Source organism: Pelodiscus sinensis, chromosome 1 (assembly GCF_052426305.1).
Source record: "Pelodiscus sinensis isolate ZL-2025 chromosome 1, ASM5242630v1, whole genome shotgun sequence".
NCBI classification, from domain to species: Eukaryota; Metazoa; Chordata; order Testudines; family Trionychidae; genus Pelodiscus; species Pelodiscus sinensis.
This window is the reverse complement of record NC_143052.1, coordinates 326768806-326790688: the sequence shown is the minus strand read 5'-3', so window position 1 is coordinate 326790688 and position 21883 is coordinate 326768806. Positions and strand designations below refer to the sequence as shown.

The following is a 21883-nucleotide window of genomic DNA, read 5'->3' as shown; positions in this document are numbered from 1 at the left end:
AATAAAATTATGCTAGGTCTATACTAGATCTGGAGGGTCGACTTAAGGTACGCAATTCCAGCTATGTAAATAGTGTAGCTGGAGTCAACAAACCTTAAGCCTAGCTTAGTGCCATCTTCACAGTGGGAGGTCAATGGAAGCAAACGCTCCCATTGGCCTCTCTTACTCCTCATGAGTATAAGGAGTACTGCCACCGACCAGGGAGCACCCTCAGGTTAGAGTTAGCGTATCTCCTAAACCTGCTAAATCAAACGTGAGAAGATTGATCTCTAACATGGAAAGTGGAGACATGGGCCTTAGATTCACAAAGGAAGGAGCAGACAAAACAGGAGGAAAACCACAACAGTTGTCTCAAATTAGCAATGGTATCAAGATCATTTGCTTGCTTTCTACAGTAGCAGAGCCAGGGAGCACTTGGAAAATAGTGAATTTTAGCCCATGAAAGTGAGCGCTTTTCATTACTCTCTATGCTGAAAAAGTTGTGCTGAGAGGCTCCAGGAGAACTCAAAATCTGGTTCTCCATCAGTTAAAGGAATGGTCACCATGATGTAGGACTTTAGGAGCAGAAAAGGAAGAAGGAAAACATTGCATCTCTTCTGCCACAAGGATTTTTCTCTATGTGAAGAGAAGAAAAAAGGTGAGATCTTCAAAAAGAGACATAAGAGAAATAGCAGGCTGGGGAGAACAAAATTCAGAAAGGCAGGAAGATGTGTGAAAGCATACTTCTAGGAGAAAAAAGAAAAACAATATATTTACTATTTATGAGGGAGATTTAGTTTACTCTGATTCTAATTATCACCTCAAACAATGATTCACTGGAAGAAATCAAAATACAATCTCTCTTAAAATGTCAGAATTCTACATTTTAGAAAGTTAAATTACACTTGTGCTGACGTCACAAATCTATTCTCTCTTCAGATCACATCATCCGCGTGCTAAGGCATCAAGAAAAATAATAGAAAAATTCTAGAAAAAGCAAGGGCATGAGAGGAATTGTGCTTTAAAGTTGACATTTTTCAAAATGCCTTCCTTAGAAACAGAAATATAAAAATATTTATATATTTTTGCTTACCTGATGCTGAATTCATTATGCTCTGTTGCACTGGAGGACTGGTGGGGGCTGTAACATTCATTTGGGAAAGTATCGCCTTCCTAGGGTCCTGCCATGTTGTTGTTTGATCAATGTGACTGAGACAAAACAAACCAGAGTTAGGCAGAGTCTCATGTATTCACAACAATGTGCTAGAGTCGACAAAGTCTAAATAAGAGATTAGAAAAGCTACACTGAAAAAGCATAACTCAAAAATATTAGCAAATGCCTTCTTCAGTCATTTTTGACTTGGCTTAACTATACCGGCCAGATTCTGAAACCCTTATTCTAGTCAGTAGCACTTTCTCCAGAAACAGTCTCAGCGATGAAAGGAACTACTGAAAGTATCAGTATCTGGTCCCTTGTGTTTTGAAGTATCTGTTCACATGAACTATACGTTTTTACCTTTTTACTATATAACTTGTCATGTTTAGACTGATTTCAGAATCTTTCAAATTAAAATCAAATTGTCTATAATCCCATGTAGAATCAAGTAATTTTGTAGTGTTAATTCCCCAAGCACGAACTAATCATCAGCTAATAAGTAAATCACTAGAATATACTGTTTTGATTAGTCTCTATGGGTATGTCTACACTACCCCGCTAGTTCGAACTAGCTGGGTAATGTAGTCATCCGCAGTTGCAAATGAAGCCCGGGATTTGAATTCCACGTGGAACGAGGTGTACAGCTAGTTCGGATTAGAAGCCTAATCCGAACTAGCTAGTCCGTGCCGCGTGTAGCCGCGCGGCACGGGGTCCGAACTAGCCGGCATTTAAAAATGGCGCCAGCCGGCTTCATGCAAATGAAGCCCGGGGAATTCAAATCCCGGGCTTCATTTGCAACTGCGGATGACTACATTACCCCCGCTAGTTCGAACTAGCGGGGTAGTGTAGACATACCCTATCAGAATGTTAGCTAACATGAGAGATTTGCATTTTTTTCCTCATAGCCCATATTTTGAAAGATTTCATCAAGACCACTTCCCTCCCATTGACAACTAAATAGCATCACTTTGGCAACCACAGCCACTGTATTCTTTGGAGCTACTTTTCAGTTTATTAGGGTAAACAGTAGGGATGCAATAGTGTAGTTGATTAACAAATAAGCAAAAGCTTATAGATTAATGCTATAGACTACACATATTTTCCTCCCAGCCCTCCAGCCAGGAAATTATTTAAGCAGACTGGCCAGCAGCCCGGCTAGGTCCCAGCTTTTGCCGGGTCTGGGAACTACCTCTGCTGTGGCTCTGCATTTAAAGTGTATTAGGAGCCAGGTGGGCAAGCAGCCCAGCTCCATTCTGGCTCGCGCCAGGTCCGGGAGCTGAGATCCCACCTAGACAGGGACCTGCTGCCACTCCATGCTGCTGCTCTGCATCAGAGGCAACAGCGCAGGGCAACAGAGGCAGCAGCGTGGAGTGGCAGGGTGCTCCTTGGGAGTGGGGCCAGCCCTGTCCCTGGGGACTAAAGAATAGTCGAGTAACATAAGAATTCATGAGGTTAACGTAAAGAGTAAGGAAGGAACCACAATTATATGATGAGATGGCTTTCTGCAGACCACCAGCAAGAGCTCTGCAGACAACTAGAATTCCACAAATCACTTTTGAAACCATAGATTTTAAGGTAACTTGCTCAAAAGCCAGGGATGTCATTCATAGCCATCATTCACACAAATACTGAAGCCACATCAATATGGCCCTACCAAATTTATGGCCATAAAGTGTGTCATGGGCTGTGAAATCTTGTCTCTGGCTGTGAAATCTCATCTTGTGCGCTTTTGCCTTTATACTATATAGATTTCATGGGGAAAACCAGCATCTCCCAAATAGGGAGTCCTGACCCCAAACAATAGTTGCAAGGGGCTCATAAGATTATTTTAAGGGGGCTGTGGTACTGACACCCTTACTTCTTTGCTGACTGCAGTGCAGCAGATGTTGGCCAGAAAACCATTTCTGAAGGCAGCACCCCACCAGCAGCAGCACTGAAGTAAGAATGGTAATACCTATCCATGCCATCCTTACTTCTGTGCTGCTGCTGGTGGCAGTGGCTCTGCCTTCAGAGTTGGGTTTGCTTCCAGCTGTCAATGCTCTCCAGATGCCCAGCAATGAAGGCAGCGCAACCCACCACCAAAAGCACAGAATTAAGGAATAGCAATACTGCAACCTTATTTTACAATCACCTTTGACCTCCCCCAACTCTCTTTGGGACAGGATCTCTACAATTACACCACCATGAAATTTCAGATATAAATCTGCTGAAAATGATTACATTTGCTATTTTAAAAATCCCAAGACTATGAAATCGACCAAAGTGGACCGTGAATTTGGTAGGGTCCTACACATCAAGATTACCCCTAACAACTTTATACAGGCAGTCCCCGGGTTACGTACAAGATAGGGACTGTAGGTTTGTTCTTAAGTTGAATTTGTATGCAAGTCGGAACTGGTACATATTGTAGGGGAAACTCTAGCCAAACATTTCTCCAGAGCTCAGTTTTATTCTCCCACACCTCACTTCCCTCAGTCCTTTATTCTCAAGCTGAGGTGTCTGCTGAGAAAAGCCGCTCCGCGTCTCCCTAGTCCGCTGGGGGGGCACTAGCTTCGCGTCTCCCTGGTCTGCTGGGGGGAAGCAGCTAGTGCAGGGTTGCCTCACCCCGTTTGTAAGTAGGGATCCGATGTAAGTCGGATCCATGTAACCCGGGGACTGCCTGTAGTTATATTAATACATTTCCAATAGGGAAGTACTAAATGTAATATTGAAATCTAAGCTGGCTAGGGATATACAGATTTAAAATACACTTCATCCATACACCATTCTATCATATCTAAGTTACAATGTATTTGCTATACAAGATCATGAACAGATATTCTAATATGTGTAACAGAGTAAGTCTTCATTGCGAATTTTCCATTGTGTGTCAGTGTTGCTGCTATGTTTACACACAAAGTCCACATACTACTAAAAATCCATATTTAATTTCCTTTACAAGAAGCCCTGTCTTTTTGGTCTAGTCCTCATTTCTGTGCCAGATCCAGGTTTTTACCATCCACAGATATGCTTCAACAAAGCATGAAAATATTATTTTCACTCATTCTTAAATATTGCTCTACAAAGGAATTTAGCCAGAGCAAACTGGATCACAAATGACCCACTCATAGCAGTTTTCCATCTAATGATATTGACAATGTTTAAAATATTTTAATACAATAACTGGTTCAGATTTTAAAGTGCCATTACACTATTTTAATAACTATATTAACAGGTAAAGTGTTTAGATCTGATCATATTAATTTAAACTGGTGTTCTGATTTGAAAAATGGAGGTTACTTACCTGCCACTGGAGACTATTCGAGATGTGTAGTCCCTACCTGTACTCCATGTGTGGATATGTATGTATACCATGCAGCTGAGATCGGCTATTTCTAGCAAGTAGAAATTGCATTGGTCCACAGGACAGACCCAACAAAGAGAGCAGCAGAATGGCACTATCCGTTACCTACAGCCTTCCAGCTACCCTCTCCTACACATCAGGGATCTACAACCCATCTTAGAGGTTGGAGGATAACCCCTCACTCTCACAGACCTTGGGAGGCAGGACAGTCCTCACTTACAGACAGCCCACCAACTCTGCTCCTACCCCCCCCCCCAAATACTAATCCAGGACAAACCCAGCTGCCAAACTCTGTCCTCACATCTACCTAGTAACACCATCACAGGACCTAGTCACATCAGCTATATGCCACCAAAGGCTCCTTCGTGTGCACATCTACTAATGTGCACCACATGTACCAACAATGCCCCTCTGCCATGTACACTAGACAAACCAGATTGCCTCTATGCAAAAGAATAAATGGACACAAACCAGACATTAAGAATGGCAATATTCAAAAACCTGTGGGGAAGTACTTCAACCGCCCTGGACACACAGTTTCGGATTTGCGAATTGCCCCTCTCAGGAAAAAAAAAAAGAGTGAGAAAGAATATGAGTGAAATCTTAGAAACAGCAGACTGCCTCTTACGACCAGCACTCCTCTGAGTCATTACCACTCATGCTTAGATTGAAGCAGCTCTGCTGTGGGTCTCCCCCTCCCTTCCGTCAGGCATTGCAGAGCTAGCAGGAAAAACCTGGGGGCAGCGCTACTTCAGGACAGAGCAAGAGGAGGAGAGGCAGCTGCTAATCAGTTGGACGGGATGGAGAGAAATGCTTGGTGGGCCAGATCTGCCCCCCAGGCCTAATTTTGCCCACCCCTGCTTTAGGTGTTCCCTAAAGAAACAAATAAGTCTAGGTGGTCTCCTAATTGATTTGTTCCCTACAAGTAGAATGACAAAGTCAGCTGGATATGGAGAGAATGAAGTTGCCTCTTCTCATCTAAAGCATGAAGTTTTGGAAAATATAGTGGTTTATGAAGAGATTCATTCATGTGAAAAACTCAGAAATTATCTAAAGGAATGAATTTCAGGTGGAGATTAAGGGAAACCACCTCCTTACATAATACGGTGTATGACAGGTCTGCCATAAGCATTCCCAGTTTACTCACCATACTGCCTTTTGAGCCACTCACCACCTGCTTAATGTTCTATCTTTCTGTGAAATGCCTTCCTATCACCATCATGTTAGCCAGAAGGGTAAGTATTGCAAGAACAAGATTAACTGGGTTGTTCATTTTTCCACTGGTGGCAATGCCCTAATGAGACCCTTCAGAAATCTGGCTGTAGATGGATGACTATAGTTTTCAAATGGAGGATAGAAGGCGCTGATTGCTGAATTATGGATCTGCAGTGACCTAATGGAAAAGTCTGCCAATTTGAGATTTAGTAGATAGTCTGGACTAACAGGAATTCCCATGGATTTGAAGGACTAACTGGTTCTGCTATATCGAGGTGAAGAAGCGTCTCCCTTTGATCACACAGCATTTTCTGAAGCATCCTTTCTAAAATTTAATTGAAAACAGATTGAAGAAACGTCAAACATGAAAGTTCCAGTTCTGACAAACCATCCAAATATGGAGATGGAGCCATGAGATGAAGAGAGCTGGGGTTGAGACATCTGACCTCTTAGCAGCATGACTTTCATAGAAGGTCTGAAAAACAAAACTGTCCTGGCCAGCTGAGTGCAGTAAGAATGATCCAAGATTTGCTGTGATCATTATTTCATCGCTGAGATGGGGGAGAAGAGGCATACCTGAGGAGGTTCATTCAGAAGGGTGTCAACACTTGAGTTTTTGCCCACGAAAGCTTATGCTCCTACACTTCAGTTAGTCTATAAGGTTCCACAGGACTCCTCGCTGCCAACACCAGATAAGTGGTAACCAACCAGTAGATCGGGATCTACTGGTAGATCTTGGAGCCTCTGACAGGCGATCCTGACTGGTTTGGCCAAGAGGCTATCAAGCACTGGTAATTGAGCTGCCCCTCCTCTCCACTGCTGCTCATCTCCTTTCTTTTGCCTTGGGAGCTGACTCCCTCCTTCCCCCCGCTCTGCCCAGGAGCCTCCTGCTTGCTGGGCAAGGCAGGGAAGAAAGGGTGGGGTGCTGATGTCAAGGTGCCCCCTCTCCCACTCTGTATCCTAGCTCCACAGAGCAGAAGGGGGCACACAGGACTTGGGATGGAGTTTGCTGGCTACTTTTTGAGAGCCTGTCCAAGCCCCACTGTATCACCACCCAGGAGCCACCTAAGGTAAGCAGTGCCCAGCTGATGCCCATATCCCAAACCCTGACCCCAGTCATGAACCCCCTCTTGTATTCCAAGCCTCAGCCCTGGCTCCAAGCACCCCATAATCCAAACACCCTCTGAGAGCCTGCATCTTAAGCCCCATCCTGCACCTCAACTGTCTGCTCCAAGCCCCTCTCACATTCCAAATCCCTTCACCCAAGACCAGAGCCTGCACCTCAATCCTCTGCTCCAGCCTGGTGAAAGTGAGAGAGAATGGGGGAGGAGGGGAGAAGGAAGGGACGATGGAGTGAGCAAGGCTGGGATCTCGGAGAAGGGGCACAAAGGAGGTGGGGCAAGGGTACTTGGGTACGAGGTAGATCTTGGATTGTATAAAAAGTGATCTCATGCTTAAAAAGGTTGGAGACCACTGCACTAGAGCCTTAGCCCAGAGATGTGCTTAAGCAGCAGAGATTCATTTTTTTTCTTTGCCTGGGAGGCAAATACACACACAAGGATGGTGTTCCCCACTGGGTAAGAATCTTGTTCAGGACAGAACAATGTATCTTTCACTCACTGTCTGTGAAGCAGTATACAGGCAGTCCCCGGGTTACATACAAGATAGGGACTGTAGGTTTGTTCTTAAGTTGAATTTGTATGTAAGTCGGAACTGGTACATATTGTAGGGGAAACTCTAGCCAAACATTTCTCCAGAGCTCAGTTTTATTCTCCCACACCTCACTTCCCTCAGTCCTTTATTCTCAAGCTGAGGTGTCTGCTGAGAAAAGCCGCTCCGCGTCTCCCTGGTCTGCTGGGGGAGGCGCTAGCTTCGCGTCTCCCTGGTCTGCTGGGGGGAAGCAGCTAGTGTGGGGTTGCCTCACCCCGTTCGTAAGTAGGGATCCGATTTAAGTCGGGTCCATGTAACCCGGGGACTGCCTGTATACTGAGATACTCTGCTACAAAGGGATCCCGTTCTACCCTGTTTATGTGGAAAAACAGCTGTCATGTTATCTGACATTATCTGAATATGGTGGGACCAACTGAGTGGAAGGAATGCATTGCAGGCAACATGTACCACTCTCTAGCAGATTGACATGCATAGGTGGGCTCCCCAACTGATGAGAGATGCATCTGTGATAATGGTCACATCAGGTGCAGGTGTAAGGAATGGATATACAGTAATTATTCACTTAACATGTTCCCGCTTAACACGTTTTCATGATAGCATGATTTTGGGGGAAAGGGGGTGAATGTTTTTTGAACAACGCCACCCTCCCCGAAATAACACGGTTTCCCCAGCCGGCTGGTGGCTGGCTGCTGCATGGGGCTTCCCCCACCTACCTGCAAAGTTGCAGAGGGTTTGCTGCGTCATTCGCTGGCGACCCCCTCTCATCGGTCGCTTTGCTCCCTCTCCTCCGCCCCCACTTGCAGGCCGGCGGCTGGGTTTCCCCAGCCAGCTGGTCACTGGCGGCTGCGTGGGGATCCCCCCCACATCCCTTCAAAGCAGCAGAGGGTTCACTGCTCGCCGTGCTGTTCCCCAAAGACCCCTTCTCGCCGGACACCTTGCTCCCTCTCCTCCGACCCAGCTTGCAGGCCAGTGGCTGGGTTTCCCCATTCCCCACCACTTGAAATGCAACCCCCACCTTTTCCATTATTTTCAATGGGAAAATTGACCCCACATAACACGTTTTCACTTAACACGATCATTTTCTGAAACGTATCTACCGTGTTAAATGAGGAATTGCTGTATAGAGAGATCCCTCCCTCCCCCTCCAAGTATTTACCTTTACAGGAATTGTTACCCTAGTATTCATAAACAGACCACAACTAGCCCTGTAGGTAATTGAAGCTGAGCTGAGCAAAAGGTGTTACATAAATTTGTGAGGCCTCATGGCCTAGTAGATAAAGGAGACGGGAAGGCTGCCACAGAGCAGTCTCTGTCTGCAAGGAACTTGGGCCCCCTGCAGACAGGGGCTGCTGCCACCCTACACTGCTCCCTTTGCAGCCTGGCTGCTTGTTGCCCAATGCCACTGTTTCAGATAAAAAGGCAGCAGCATGGGGTAGCAGCATCCCGTCTAGGGGACGTCTGAGCTCCCAGACCCAGTGCGAGCCAGACCTGAGCTGGGCTGCCTGCCTGTGTGGCTCCTAATACACTTCAAATGCAAACTTACAGCAGGGGTAGGTCCTGGACTCAGTGTGAGCCAGGATTGAGCTGGGCTGCCTGCCTGTTAAAAAATTTACTGGCGGAGGTGGCAAATGCATGTAGTCTATAACTTTTGCTTATCAGTTAATTGACTACACCAGGCCTATACAACTTTGGAAGCCCCAGGGGCCACAATGATACTCTCAGCATATGCTGAGGGCCGCAACTTACATGTGGTTGCATATACATGCAAATATATATGGAAATAGCTTCTTTCATACTGACAGGCATGAATACATAGATTAAGCCTTAAGCCGTGGTGCCGGACCCAAACATGGCCAGTGTAAGCCAGTCAGAACCTCTCAGGTTCTGCCCACAAGTCTAAGCAACCAGCACTTCCCACAATATCCCGGTGCTCCTGGTACCTCCCTCCCTGGGGGCTAGAAACACTGATACCCTGCATCTGTCTATTCCAATCAGCCCATCCTCTTGCATCTTTCAATGCTCACCCCAGCTGGGAGACACCTCACCGTTGTGGAGCAGGTCCCAGTGGAGGCTATGTTCAAAGGATCCCACCCACAGGCCAAGTACTGAGACCCACGTAAACCGAAACTGCACCATGGGCCACAAACAAATGGGCTGCAGGCCAGTCCATGTGTTGAGTAACCCTGGACAACACTATTATATGCCTAGTGCTAGCCCGAACTCTGTGCCTCTCCTGGGGAAGAGCAGACCCAGCAGGACAGGGTGGTGGGAAGCCCCAGTGAGTAGGAAGGTGGACATCAGTGGAATGATCAGCATACTAGGGGACAACCTTAAGGGAACTTCCATGATTTTAACCCATAACAGCGGTCAATTTCATTTGCAGTAAAGAATATTAATTAATGTTAATATAAATACCAGCTTTGCCACCAGGGAAAACATGTTATCAGTGCTTCACAACGATAGGCAAAAACTCACAAGTACTGCAGAGTCAATTAAAAAAAAAAATCACTGTCCCCTGCTAGCTGCAAAACAGCAACTAATCTTATCAAGGATATCTAAAGTTGTGCTGGCAACCAACAGATATTTTGCTCCACTAGCAAACAATCAGGAAAATAGCCATATTTATCAAATGCAGTAAGACCTAATATACCAAGAGGTTTATTTATTTATATATTTATTTTTAACTATTTCTTATATCAATAGGGCATTTTATGCAAACAATAGAGTGTAAAAAGATAGCTGCCTCTGTCCCTCCAACCCCCCCCCCCCCCCAAAAAAAAACACTCTTGAAATTGCTAAGAGTAAGTAATTTTTCTTATTTGGAAAACTGCTTTTATTGCCAATTTTGGAACAATGAAATCAGATAAAGATAACAGATGCAAAAATGTTGCTCCATAATACTTCTTAGAAACAATGTGTTTAAATTGCAGTATCAGCATTTGCCACCACCCATTCCATTTCCAATTTGCTACATGTGCTTACTCAGAATTACAGGAAGAGTGAGGTAATTCTGTCCAAAGTTACACATTTGATTACTACAGATTATTTATAATTCAGCAGCTGAGCTTCCCTAAAAATAAATGTAATGTTTAGTCAGACATTTTATATTTAAATAAAGGGTCCAACTCTGATGATCTATTGTGAATCAAAACTGCAAAATGACTTGTTCATGCTCACGTAAGTCTGTGAGGTCCCCTTTCCCACTTCAACCTAATCTAAAAATGTCAACTTTATTGGGAAATTATATGGTGAAAGTACCCCTGTACAATTACTATCTGAACATCTTCAGCTGTTAATATTAACCTTCAGAAGATTTCCAAATTTATGGAAATATGTACTATATAAAATGTTACTGGTCTTGAAAAGAGAAACTGAAGTTATCAACGAATTCAAATTAAAAACATGTGGAAATGAAAAAACCATACGGTATGAAAAACACAAACTTTGTCACTAATGACAATAAAATGTGTTCCAATAATTATTGTAATACAGCTTATTATCACATCAACTAGTCCATCTAATTTTATGTATTAGGTACATTAGATACTTCTAATAGTAATAAGATCTAGAAAAACAGTATGTTGTCTGACAGGAAAGTTTTTCCTTTCACTTTGAACAACAGCATATAAAAAAAGCTCAGAAAGACCTAGTATCCAATGTTTAAATTTGTTCATGGAGCTCTGGCAGCAACATTACGCTATTATTCTCTCCTTAAATGAGCTGATTTTACAAAATACAGTAGACCTCCGATAATCCAGTACCCTTGGGACTCAGGGGTTGCGGATTATCGGATATGCCAGAGTAGGTACTCTGGCGGGGAGCTGTGACAAGTCTGCCGGGACCCGCACTGAGTGTGGGGGTGGGAAGGGCGGAGGGAGAAGGGAGGGGGTCGGCGGGGAACGGCACAGGGAGGGGCGAATTCTCTGCCATGTTGCGGGGAGGCGGTGGAAGCCACGCGCAGCCAGCTTGCAAGTGGCGGCGGTGGAGAGGGAGCGAGAGGCAAGCAGCTATTTAAGATAGGCGGGCGGGGGAGGGGTCAGTGGGGAACACTGCCTGCCTCTCGCCTCTTCGCCGCCGCTACCGCTTACAAGCTGGTGGCTGAGTTTCCCCGCTTGCAAGCCGGCTGCGCAGGACTTCCACCACCTCCCCGCAACACGGGGGAGGGTTCGCCCCTCGCCGCACCGTTCCCCGCTGTCACACCCCCTCCCCCTCCCACGCCTGCCTTAAACAGCTGCCTGCCTCTCGCACCCTCTCTGGGCAGCTCCAATTGTCCGGCTGGCCAGAGCTCTTCCAGGTTCCAGTTCGTGCCGGACTATCAGGAGTGCCGGACCACTGGATGCCGGACAATTGGAGTTTTACTGTACTTCATTTATGCATTTGATACCAGGACCAACTATCCCAGTGCCTACCACTGATTCCTAAATCTCTTACAATATCTCAACCAAACACAAGATGCAGCACAAACATCAACTATACACAGGTTCACTTATGTCTTTAACATCTACAGAAGCAATGAAAACAGAAATGAATCATCATGCTCCCTTAAAAGGCTACAGGACACCAGCTAGAGCTCAAAAGACTGTATCTATACCGAAGTTAAAGAATCCAGTCTTTGTATGGAACACACAAAACAAACATCAAGCTCGAAAGCTGGGCTACTCAAGTTTGGAAGCCCGGGGGGGCCACTGTGATACTCACAGCACATGCCGATGGCTGCAACTTAAGTGTGGTTGAGTATGCATGCAAATATATATGCAAACATATGCAAATAGCTGCTTTTACAATGATGGGCATGAATACAAAGATTAAGGCAAGACTATACAACACACAGGCCCCATTTAAGTAGTTCTTCTGATATTAACAAAATTCAATATTTACCCCATTTCCACCCATATAACAGTACCTTTAATGAGCAATGACAGTCCAGGAATTTAACTACTAAAATGCATATCAACAGAAGACCATTACGTTGACTACTTTTTTTTTTTGGCTCCCACCCGTGGCCCACATGTTGAGCCCTGTGTAAACCCAAACTGCACTGTGGGCCTCAAAGAAATGGGCCGTGGGCTACATATTGAGTAGCCCTGCTCTAAAGAGAGCTGGGTAGACAACCTTAGAAAATAATTAATTACAACAATTCTATCATATAAAAGAGTATGAACATGACAGCAAAGAATGCCCTAAATCCAACACGTAACCAAACAAGATGAGAGAAGAAAGCCACATATGTGGCGCATGTAACATATAGGAGGCATAAGTCTCCACTGACTCCTTGTCTAAGTTTATGATGAAAACAATTAGAGCATGTCAGTTTTGTAAAATGTGCTTAGCCTAAATGTTATTTGCATATAATCAGAGTATTTATTAGCAAAGCAAATGTCAACTTGGATGTTAAGGATCGACACTGTCCTAAAATGCCAAGTAATGCAAAATTCAAAAAGCATTTTTTGTAAAAGTCACATCACACTAAAAGTGAGTCCGAAGTTTTGTTCAATTTTGTTTTAAATTTAATTTGGCATCAATAAAGACAAATTGGGAGTGGCCATGCTCCCAAGACCCAGCCAGCCAATACGAGATACTTCCAAAGCTGTTTCATAAAACTAAGCTCTTTAAAAATGTTAACTTACACATTATTAACTAGAATAAGAAATTATTGCAGGACGAGTAATGGTAGTTCGAATTAGGAGCTTTAATTCGAACTACCTAGTCTGTGCCGTGTGTAGCCGTGGGCAGGTAGTTCGAACTACATGGCATTTAAAAATGGCGACACCCGGGAACATGCAAATAAAGCCCGGGATATTTAAGTCCCAGGCTTCATTTGCAAGTTTGAATGCCTACATTAGCCACCCTGGTTTGAACTAGGGTGTCAGTGTAGACATACCCTAAGAGAGAAGAGATGTTTCATGCATCTGATGCAACCATCACTTTCTACTCTAAAACTGAGTGGATTGGCTTATCTAATTTCACAAAAGATTAATTCAGTATTATATGCATTTCTTATCCAATTAACATTACAGTGTAAACAATCATATTTAGGAAAGAAAGAATGAATTATTTCCCAAACAGTTTTCTTCTCTAACAAATATTCTTTATAATTTTTTAAACCATTTCCTATTGACAGATTGGAGAGCTAGTTAGCGTACAGTTTGCATATTTAGGAATACGGGTGGAATATTTAACTGCTTTGTTTTTGCCTTGATTCGACATATATAAATCCAGAGAAGCTTGATGTTTGAAGATTCAACAGGAAAAAGCATGTAAAACAGATGTTTATAACTCTGAAACTGTAAAAATGAATCATGTTAAAGCCAAGGTTGAACATGAGGTAACTGGAAAAGGTTCTAGTCATACAGACTAAGAAGATGTTGCAATCCAGGAAGCCCACACTTTCAAAACTCATAATACCTTCACACAAAACCATTTCCATCTTAGCACAAAAACAAAGACTGTCCAATAGGTAGGTTTTATGCAAAAAACTGAGGGTATGTTTCCACACTCTAGGAACTGAGACACCTAAACAAATACCCAACTAAAGTATCAAAGCAAAAGAATTCTCAATTAGCATCATAAAGGTGGAAAACTGACCATAAAAAGCAACAATTCACAATGGGAAGTGACACAATATGAAATTGTACGGTCCAGTCAATTGTACGGTCCAGTCAATACTGGAACCTATGTTGATTTCAGTAATTTTCTACAAGAAGCTGGCAGAGAAAATGGGGAGTGAGGTAATCCTGGTCCTCCATTCTCCCCAGACACCACCCAATATGACTGCTGGAAACAACCAAGACTGAACTGAGCCCAAGCTGGAAGGGTGTCTGGTAGGAATTTAAGTGACTATCAATAAGCAAAAGCTTATCTGATAGGTCGACACAAAAGGTGACTAGTCACTTTCCCCCCTTTGCTGCCTGTATCAGAAGGAGGCAGCCGGGGGGGGGGGGGGGCGAGAAGAGGAAGGAGGCAAGGATGAAACAGAGATATTCCAACTTTGAAATGTACGAGACACCCTGCTGGGGCTCTTGTACATTTCAAAGTGGTAGCGCCACCTGGCCCCTGCTAGTCCTTATCGACTAATCAAATAGTCGATGGAAATCCCACTGACTCTTCGATTAGTTAATCAAAATGTAACATCCGTAGTGTCTGGCCTGTGAAGATTATTAGAACCATATTTGGGGTGAGATGTTACATGTAACTAGTTTCTTTAGTTCATTAAGCTTTGCTTGAGTCTGTTCACTTTGCTTAGTTACTGACTTTGTTCTGTCTGCTGCCTCTGATGACCACTGTAATCCCACCTTTTATACTCAATAAAATCACTTTTGTTTAGTGATAAACCCAGTGCAAGTAATTACTACTTAGGGGAGCAAGGAAAATGTGCATCTCTCTCTTACATTTAGGAAGAGGGTGAATTCAATGAGCTTACATTGCATAGATCTCTATACTGTGTAAGACAAATGTATTTAGTGTTCAGCTTGCTGTGTATTTGAGTGCTGGGAAACGATTTCACACTGTGCTGCTTTCAGACTATGTCCGCAGCTTTGGGGATGTAGCCCTGCCCCTCTGGCTCAGTCAACCATACAGGGTAACAGGCTGCCCAGGCTGCCGGGGAAGCAGGCACATTGATGTCTCAGCACAAACAGGTGACAATCCCAAGGAGGTCTTGACCATCACAATTAGGGATGTTAGATATCGGATAATTGAATAGTCGTGTAACCACATGAAATCTTACTGGTTACATGACTATTCGATAGTCCCCAGGGGTGGGGCCGGCAGCCAGTGTGTTCCAGCCCTTCTCCTGTGAAGCCGCCTGCCACTGCTTCTGATACAGAACATAAATTACTGCGGGGGGGAGGGAGAAACAAGGGAAGCTGTCATGAAGCAGCCTCTGTCCACAAGGGGTCCAAGCTCCCCAGATAGCAGCCTCTGTCTGTGACAAGCCTGGGCCTGCCAGAGGCTTCATGCACCAGAACCAAGCTGATGTCCCATCACTAGATTCATCAAAAGCAACTTAAACATGGACATCCAACTCCCACTAAAACTGTTAGTGATTAATTCTGATAGGCTCCCTTTGAAAGTATTTTGTGAGGTGCTCCTTCACTCCCACCAGAGGCTGCCAACTGTTTCATTTGCTTAGATGATGCGTTCCCAGAAAACTGTAACTGGGTACAAATGGGCTTCCCCTTTATTTTTATACAAAAGATTTTCCTTATTTCAACTACGAAGATCTTGTGTCCCCAGAAACATGTATTCAGTTGTTGTATATAAGGTGGCAGCATATTTTCAGCACAGAGAAGAGAGGCACTGACTTAGTTTTGTGCACAAAGCCATCCACTTGCTCCTTGCACTACTTGTTTTTGCTTTGTTGCTCAAAGGAGTTGCCAGATGTTTCTTTACCATTCCTGTCCAGGACAAATGGTTGTTTTTAGAGAAGCCCATTGCGAAGGTCATAAAGTAGTGGTTCTCAAACTGCGGTCCACAGACCACTAGTGGTCTGCGGCCACCTTTTAGGTGGTCTGCAGCTCAAGTGAGGTTGGAGCACTAGCGCAAGCTCCCTCTGGGGAAAGGGAGTGTGAAAGCCCCGAGCCACCCCGCGTGGGGAAGAAGTGGAAACAGAAGCAGCTCCGTGTGCTGCTGCTTCCCTCCCTCCCTCCACCTTCCTCAGCTGGGGAAACAGCATTGCATGGACACGTTGCCTGCAGGTTTTCCCCGTTGCTTCCGTTGGCAGGAGTTGCATCCAATGGGAGCAGAATGAGGCTGTGCCTGGGAGCCGTGCATGAAAGCAAGTGTCCCCCTTCTCCTCATGTCCAGGCCCCGGACCCTGTCCCTACCCCCACAAAGACCCCACACCTCCAGCACGCTCACACCCTAGCCAGACATCTACCCCGACCCTGCTTTTACACCCTCCTGGCCAAACAATGCATCTTCCCTTGTTCTTTCCCCCTCTCCCCTGGCTAGATACCCTACTCCCAACCTGCTCCTGCACCCCACCTCTGACCCCCTCCTGCCCAGATCCTACACCCTTTTACCTATTCAACTCACTAGCAGCCCTGTTCAGCACACGGTATACCTCTCATTCTTGTTCCTAGCCCAGAGCTTGGGGGTAGGAGAAGGTCTACAAAATCCACTAACCCTGGAACCCAAAGGATAGCTGGCCCATGGGAAGCCCTGAACCTCAATCCTCCCTGTCCTTCCCGCCCCTTACCCTGGGGAGGAGGGGGAGGGACTTGAGCACCAGAAGAGTGAGGTGTCTCAGTTGAGGGCAGTGAGGGTTGGGGGTTTTTGGAAGGGTTTTTTGCTTCTCATTTGTGTGGTCCCCAACTGATTTCTGTGGGTCAGTAGGCCTCGATCCAAAAAAAGGTTCCTTACCCCTGCCATAAAGAAAACATAGAAACCTTTTGTGTTGGACATACATTATTTTACTTTATTTAAGATGAAGTTTGATAAACTAACATGAGAAAGTTAAAGTGTTTAATCTGTATAATAATTTAATATTTCCTTTCTGACTGGTTACATTAAACCATTCTCCTTAGCAGCAGCACTAGCAAAATGGCTTGGGCCTAATTATGTAATTAATGGTGAGTTTCCATTAGTAACTGGTGGTCCATGGAAAGGTTTGCATTGAGCATGGGGGGGAGGGGGCCATAGGCCAAAAAGTTTGGTAACCAATGTCATAAAAGTTAGTTCTACACGTTTTCTAGTCTGTCCTGATGATTTTACCAGCTGTCTTCCTTCATTTTACGCTGTATTTCCCCTTATCTGACTGGGGGTGTGGTTAGGAAATTAATGAAAAAACTTAGTGGGGGAGGAGAGACTACCAATAAGACAGGTGACAGTCCAAATCCTTTTAAACCATCTGAAACACTGGTGTTCCTATATATATTTGGCTCTGGAAAGCCTCAGAAAATGTGTTAGTAAATTTCCAATTAAACACAACACTGATAACTAATTTTGTTATACACGGTTTACACAATACCTATAAAATATTAATTTGCATTTTTTATTTCTAGTCGGGTTACGCCATTATTCCTTAATACATACCTTCTCCATCTCAAATGTAATAATCTGGAACCTGTAAGTCACTCCCGCTTAATGAAGACTGAAATGCAGTAAGAGCTAAGATTTTTGACACATTCTAGCTCCTGAGCATTCCCACAAAAGACACATTTTCTATACCATGTAAAACACATTCAGGAAAAAGGGACATAACTCCCTACATTCCATAACTACCTAACTATTCCAATGTATTGAAAACATTTTAACATACTCAGCAAACATCACTGAGCAAAGCAGGTAGAACATTTCAAATGCCAGATCTGAGTAATAATTTTTTTGCAAGTAAAAAAAATGTGGTTTTTTTGCATCCTCAGGCTCCCCAAATACAGAAATGACTGCTCAGATTGTAATAAAATCCTAAACCAAATAATAAATAAATAATAATAATAATAAAGATAGGGCAAGTACTAGCAAACACACCATGGGCCAACTGAACTTTGGAACAACTCCAATAAAATCAGGTCCATTTGCACCCAATGCTGAATTTTGTTCAGTCTTCAAATGCAGGAAGATGCAAGATGAAGCTGTTAAGGGTAATGGCTGGAGAACATCTGCAGAGCTGACAAAGAGAGGTATCACTCTGAAGCCAGGATACAAAAGTAATGGTATTTGAATCTTTCAAAACACCGCCAACTAAACCAGTGCATCCCTTGCTTTATATAGATGCAGGGTCTCTACAGTAGGCAGGGAATGTGTGCATTGGTCCAGCTACATCAGTGTAGAATCACCAGTGCAAAAACTCCTTATGCAGAAAAGGCCTAAGATGCAACATCAACCAACCGGTTAGAGACTGGTTACTTCTTTAAAGGAAAAGAAGTCCAAAGACCTACATTTCTCAAATCTATCATAACACCTAAAAGAGCCTCTAACTCATCAAAACCGCTGCTAGCAAAAGCAAAGAAGTTAATACTAGTAATTTCCTGGCTTATAGGAATCTTAGTTAAAACCCTGAACATACAGCATCAAATAAGAACATAAGAAAGGCCACATTAGGTCAGACCAATGATCCTTCTACCCTGTCTTCTAATAGTGGCTGGTGCCAGAAACTTTAAAGTAAATGATCTCAACAGGGCAAATCATGGATTGATCTGACACTAATCGTTTGGTCCCCAACTCCTAGCACTAATGATACCCAGAGAATGGGGGAGCATCCCTGACCATCTTGGCTTAGCCATTGATGGAGTGGTTTTCATGAACTTAGGTAATTCTTTTCTAAACTCAGTTATACTTTTGTCACAACATCCCTGACAATGACTTTCACGGGTTGACTTCACATTGTCTGAAGCAGAACTTCTTAAGGTTTACTTTAAACCTGTTGCCTATTCATGATTTCAGAGATGTCTATCATAACTCCCCCTTAGCCATCTTCTTTCTAAGCAGAACAATCCCAGTCTTTTAAATCTCTTTTCTTACATGGAAGCTGTTTCAAACACCCAATCATTTTTGTGCCCTTTTCTATACTTTTTCCTATCGTAATATATCTTTTTTGAGAAGAGGCAACCACGGCTGCATGCAGTATTCAAGACAAGGCATAACAGGGACTTTCATCATGACATTATGATTAAATCTGCAGGCTTGTAATCCTTTTCATAATGGTTCCTCACTCTGGGTATGTCTACACTACAGAGTTAGTTCGAACTAACTTAGTTCGAATTAGTTAATTCGAACTAAGCTAATTCGAACTAACGCGTCTAGAACTAAAAACTAGTTCGAATTAGCGTTTTTCTAATTCGAACTAACATGTCCACATTGAGTGGACCCTGAACAGGGCTTAAGGATTGCCGGAAGCAGTGCCGGCAGGGCATCAGAGGAGGACTCAGAGCGTGGAGATGCTGTCTCAGGCTAGCCGAGGGCTGCGCTTAAAGGGACCCGACCCCCACCCCGGACAGACAGTTCTCAGGGGTGCCCTGCTTGCAAACCAGTCCTGGCTTGGAGTGCCCGGAGTGCCCACACTGGGCACATCACAGCACTCGGCCATTAGACTGGCTGCACTTGCCGCAGGCTGCCATCTGGGGAGAGGGGGCAATTGGGGGGCTGCAGGAGAGCTTCCACCCCCAGAAGCCCACAGAGCCAGCCCAGTCCTCCCCATCGGGGGCGCGTACCCCATTCCTCCCTCACCTCCTTCCACTTACCCTTCCCTAGCCCCCCTTCCTGATGTACAAAATAAAGATAACGTTTCTTCCAACATTGACTCTGTCTTTATTGAACAAAACTGGGGGAGACTGGGAAAAGGAGGTGGGAGAGGGGAAGAGAAAGGCTGGAAGAGGGGAGGGCAACTAACATGATCAGGGGTTGGGAACAGGTCCCAGATGAAGAGAGGCTACAGAGACTGGGACTGTTCAGCTTAGAAAAGAGGAGATGGAGCGGGGACAGGATAGAGGTCTCTAAAAGCAGGGGTTGGGTGGAGAGGGTGCATACAGAAAAGTTCTTCATGAGTTCCCATAAAGAAGGACTAGAGGACACCAAAGGAAAGGAATGGGTAGCAAGCTTCAAACTAGTAAGAGAAAGTTGTTCTTCACAAAGCAAAGAGTCAACCTGTGGAACTCCTTGCTGCAGGAGGCCGTGAAGGCTACAACTAGAATAGAGTTTAAAGGGAAGTGAGATCAAGTCATGGAGTTTGGGTCCATGGAATAGTCTTAGCCAGGGGGTAGGAGTGGTGTCCCTGCCCAAAGTTTGTGGAAGGCTGGAGAGGGATGGCACAAGACCAATGGCTTGGTCACTGTCTTCGGTCCATCCCCTCCAGGGTCCCTAGGGTTGGCCGCTGTCGGCAGACAGGCTACTGGGCTAGATGGACCTTTGGTCTGACCCAGGACGGCCATTGTAAGCTCAGGGCTCAGGGTCGGGGGTCTCAGTGGACCCCCTTGATTTTCATGCACACCTGCTCCTGGGTGGCCAGGCTGGCAGCTCTCCTGCCCTAGACGGCCACTTTCCTGTGCCTAGTGCGGAGATCGTGGACAAGGTCCACGATGTCTGCACTAGCCCAGGAAGGTGCCCGCCTCTTGCGGTCCCGGGCAAGCTCCCGGGAGCCGCCAGCCTGGTCCCGGGAAGAGGGGGTGGGCTGGGGGACATCGGGTGGGTGGCTCTGTGCCGTGCCAGGTGCAGGGTCTGCTGGCTGGGTGCTGGCAGGCTTGCACCTGGCACGGGCACCGTAGCCAGCCCGTGCCCCTTTAAGGGGTCCGGGGCCGGGAGGGGGGCATAGAGTTTCCCTGGTGTTGGCCAGAGTGGCCACCAGGGAAACTTGGGGAGGACTAGCCTCCCACTAGTTCGAATTAAGGGGCTACACACCCCTTAATTCGAACTAGTAAGTTCGAACTAGGCTTAATCCTCATAAAATGAGGTTTACCTAGTTCGAACTAAGCGCTCCGCTAGTTCGATTCAAATTCGAACTAGCGGAGCGCTAGTGTAGCGCCTATTAAAGTTAGTTCGAACTAACGTCCGTTAGTTCGAACTAACTTTGTAGTGTAGACATACCCTCTGTTAGCATTCACAAATGCTACTGAACACAGAGCAGATGTCTTCAGAGAACTAGTCACAATGTCTTTTTCCTGAGTGGTAACAGCCAATTTAAACCCCATCATTTTTATATGTATAGTTGGGATCACGTTTTCCAATATGCATTACTTTGCATTTATCAACACTGAATTTCATCTGCAATCGTGTTGCCAAGTCATTCAGTTTTGTGAGATCCCTTTGTAATTCTTCACAGTCCACCTCGGATTAAATTTCCTTGAATAGGTTTGCAACTTCTGCTCCCTCCCTTTTTTCCAGATCAAGCAGAACTGGTCCCAGTACAAATTGAAGACACTGCTGTTTACCTCTCTCCCGTGTAAAAGCTTACCACTTATTCCTCCTTACCCCATTTCCTGTCTCAACTGATCTAGAGAAGGGCCTTCCTTCTTATCCCATGACAGCTTAGTTTGCTTAAGAGCCTTTGGTAAGGAACTTTGCCAATGCCTTTCTGAAAGTCCATGTATATTATATCCACATATAACCCTTATGTACTTTTGTTGACCCACCTCAAAGAATTTTAAGAGATTGGTGAGATTTTATGATTTCCCCTTACAAAAGCTGTTTTGACTCTTCCCCAACAAATCGTGTTCATCTATTGTGTGATAATTCTGTTCTTCGCTATTGTTTCAAATAATTTGCCTTAAGTGAGGCTTACAAACCTCTAATTACCAGGATCACTTCCGTAGCCTTTTTTCATGAAAGCATAGACCTCCCAATATCTGAAAACTTATGTTTCAAGTAGCAGCTCAAAGTGTAGCTGTACTCTGGGGAGAAGGAACAGAGAAGAGATCTAGAGTGGCTTTGCGGTGATCTGTATTGATCAACTTAATTATTCTATGTCAGATGTGTCCAATTTACAAATAAAGCTTTTTCTGAACTGCCAGCCCTACACACTCACCTTGGGTTCTGAAAGTCAAGCTGGGTTCTCTTTCCATTTCACACATCACTTGTAATAAAGG

The 21883-nt window shown here is 44.7% G+C and overlaps 1 protein-coding gene across 9 annotated transcripts in view; it reads right to left on the bottom strand.

Annotated features, from left to right (window-relative positions):
- The window catches only part of YAP1 (Yes1 associated transcriptional regulator), a 183740-nt gene that overhangs the window by 77696 nt on the left and 84161 nt on the right, over window positions 1–21883 (bottom strand). For all 9 annotated transcript variants that reach the window (XM_089775744.1, XM_006110819.5, XM_006110820.5 and 6 more), the window contains one exon: window positions 1073–1188. In XM_089775744.1, coding sequence (XP_089631870.1) covers window positions 1073–1188 — 116 coding nt within the window. The remainder of the gene's footprint in view (window positions 1–1072; window positions 1189–21883) is intronic.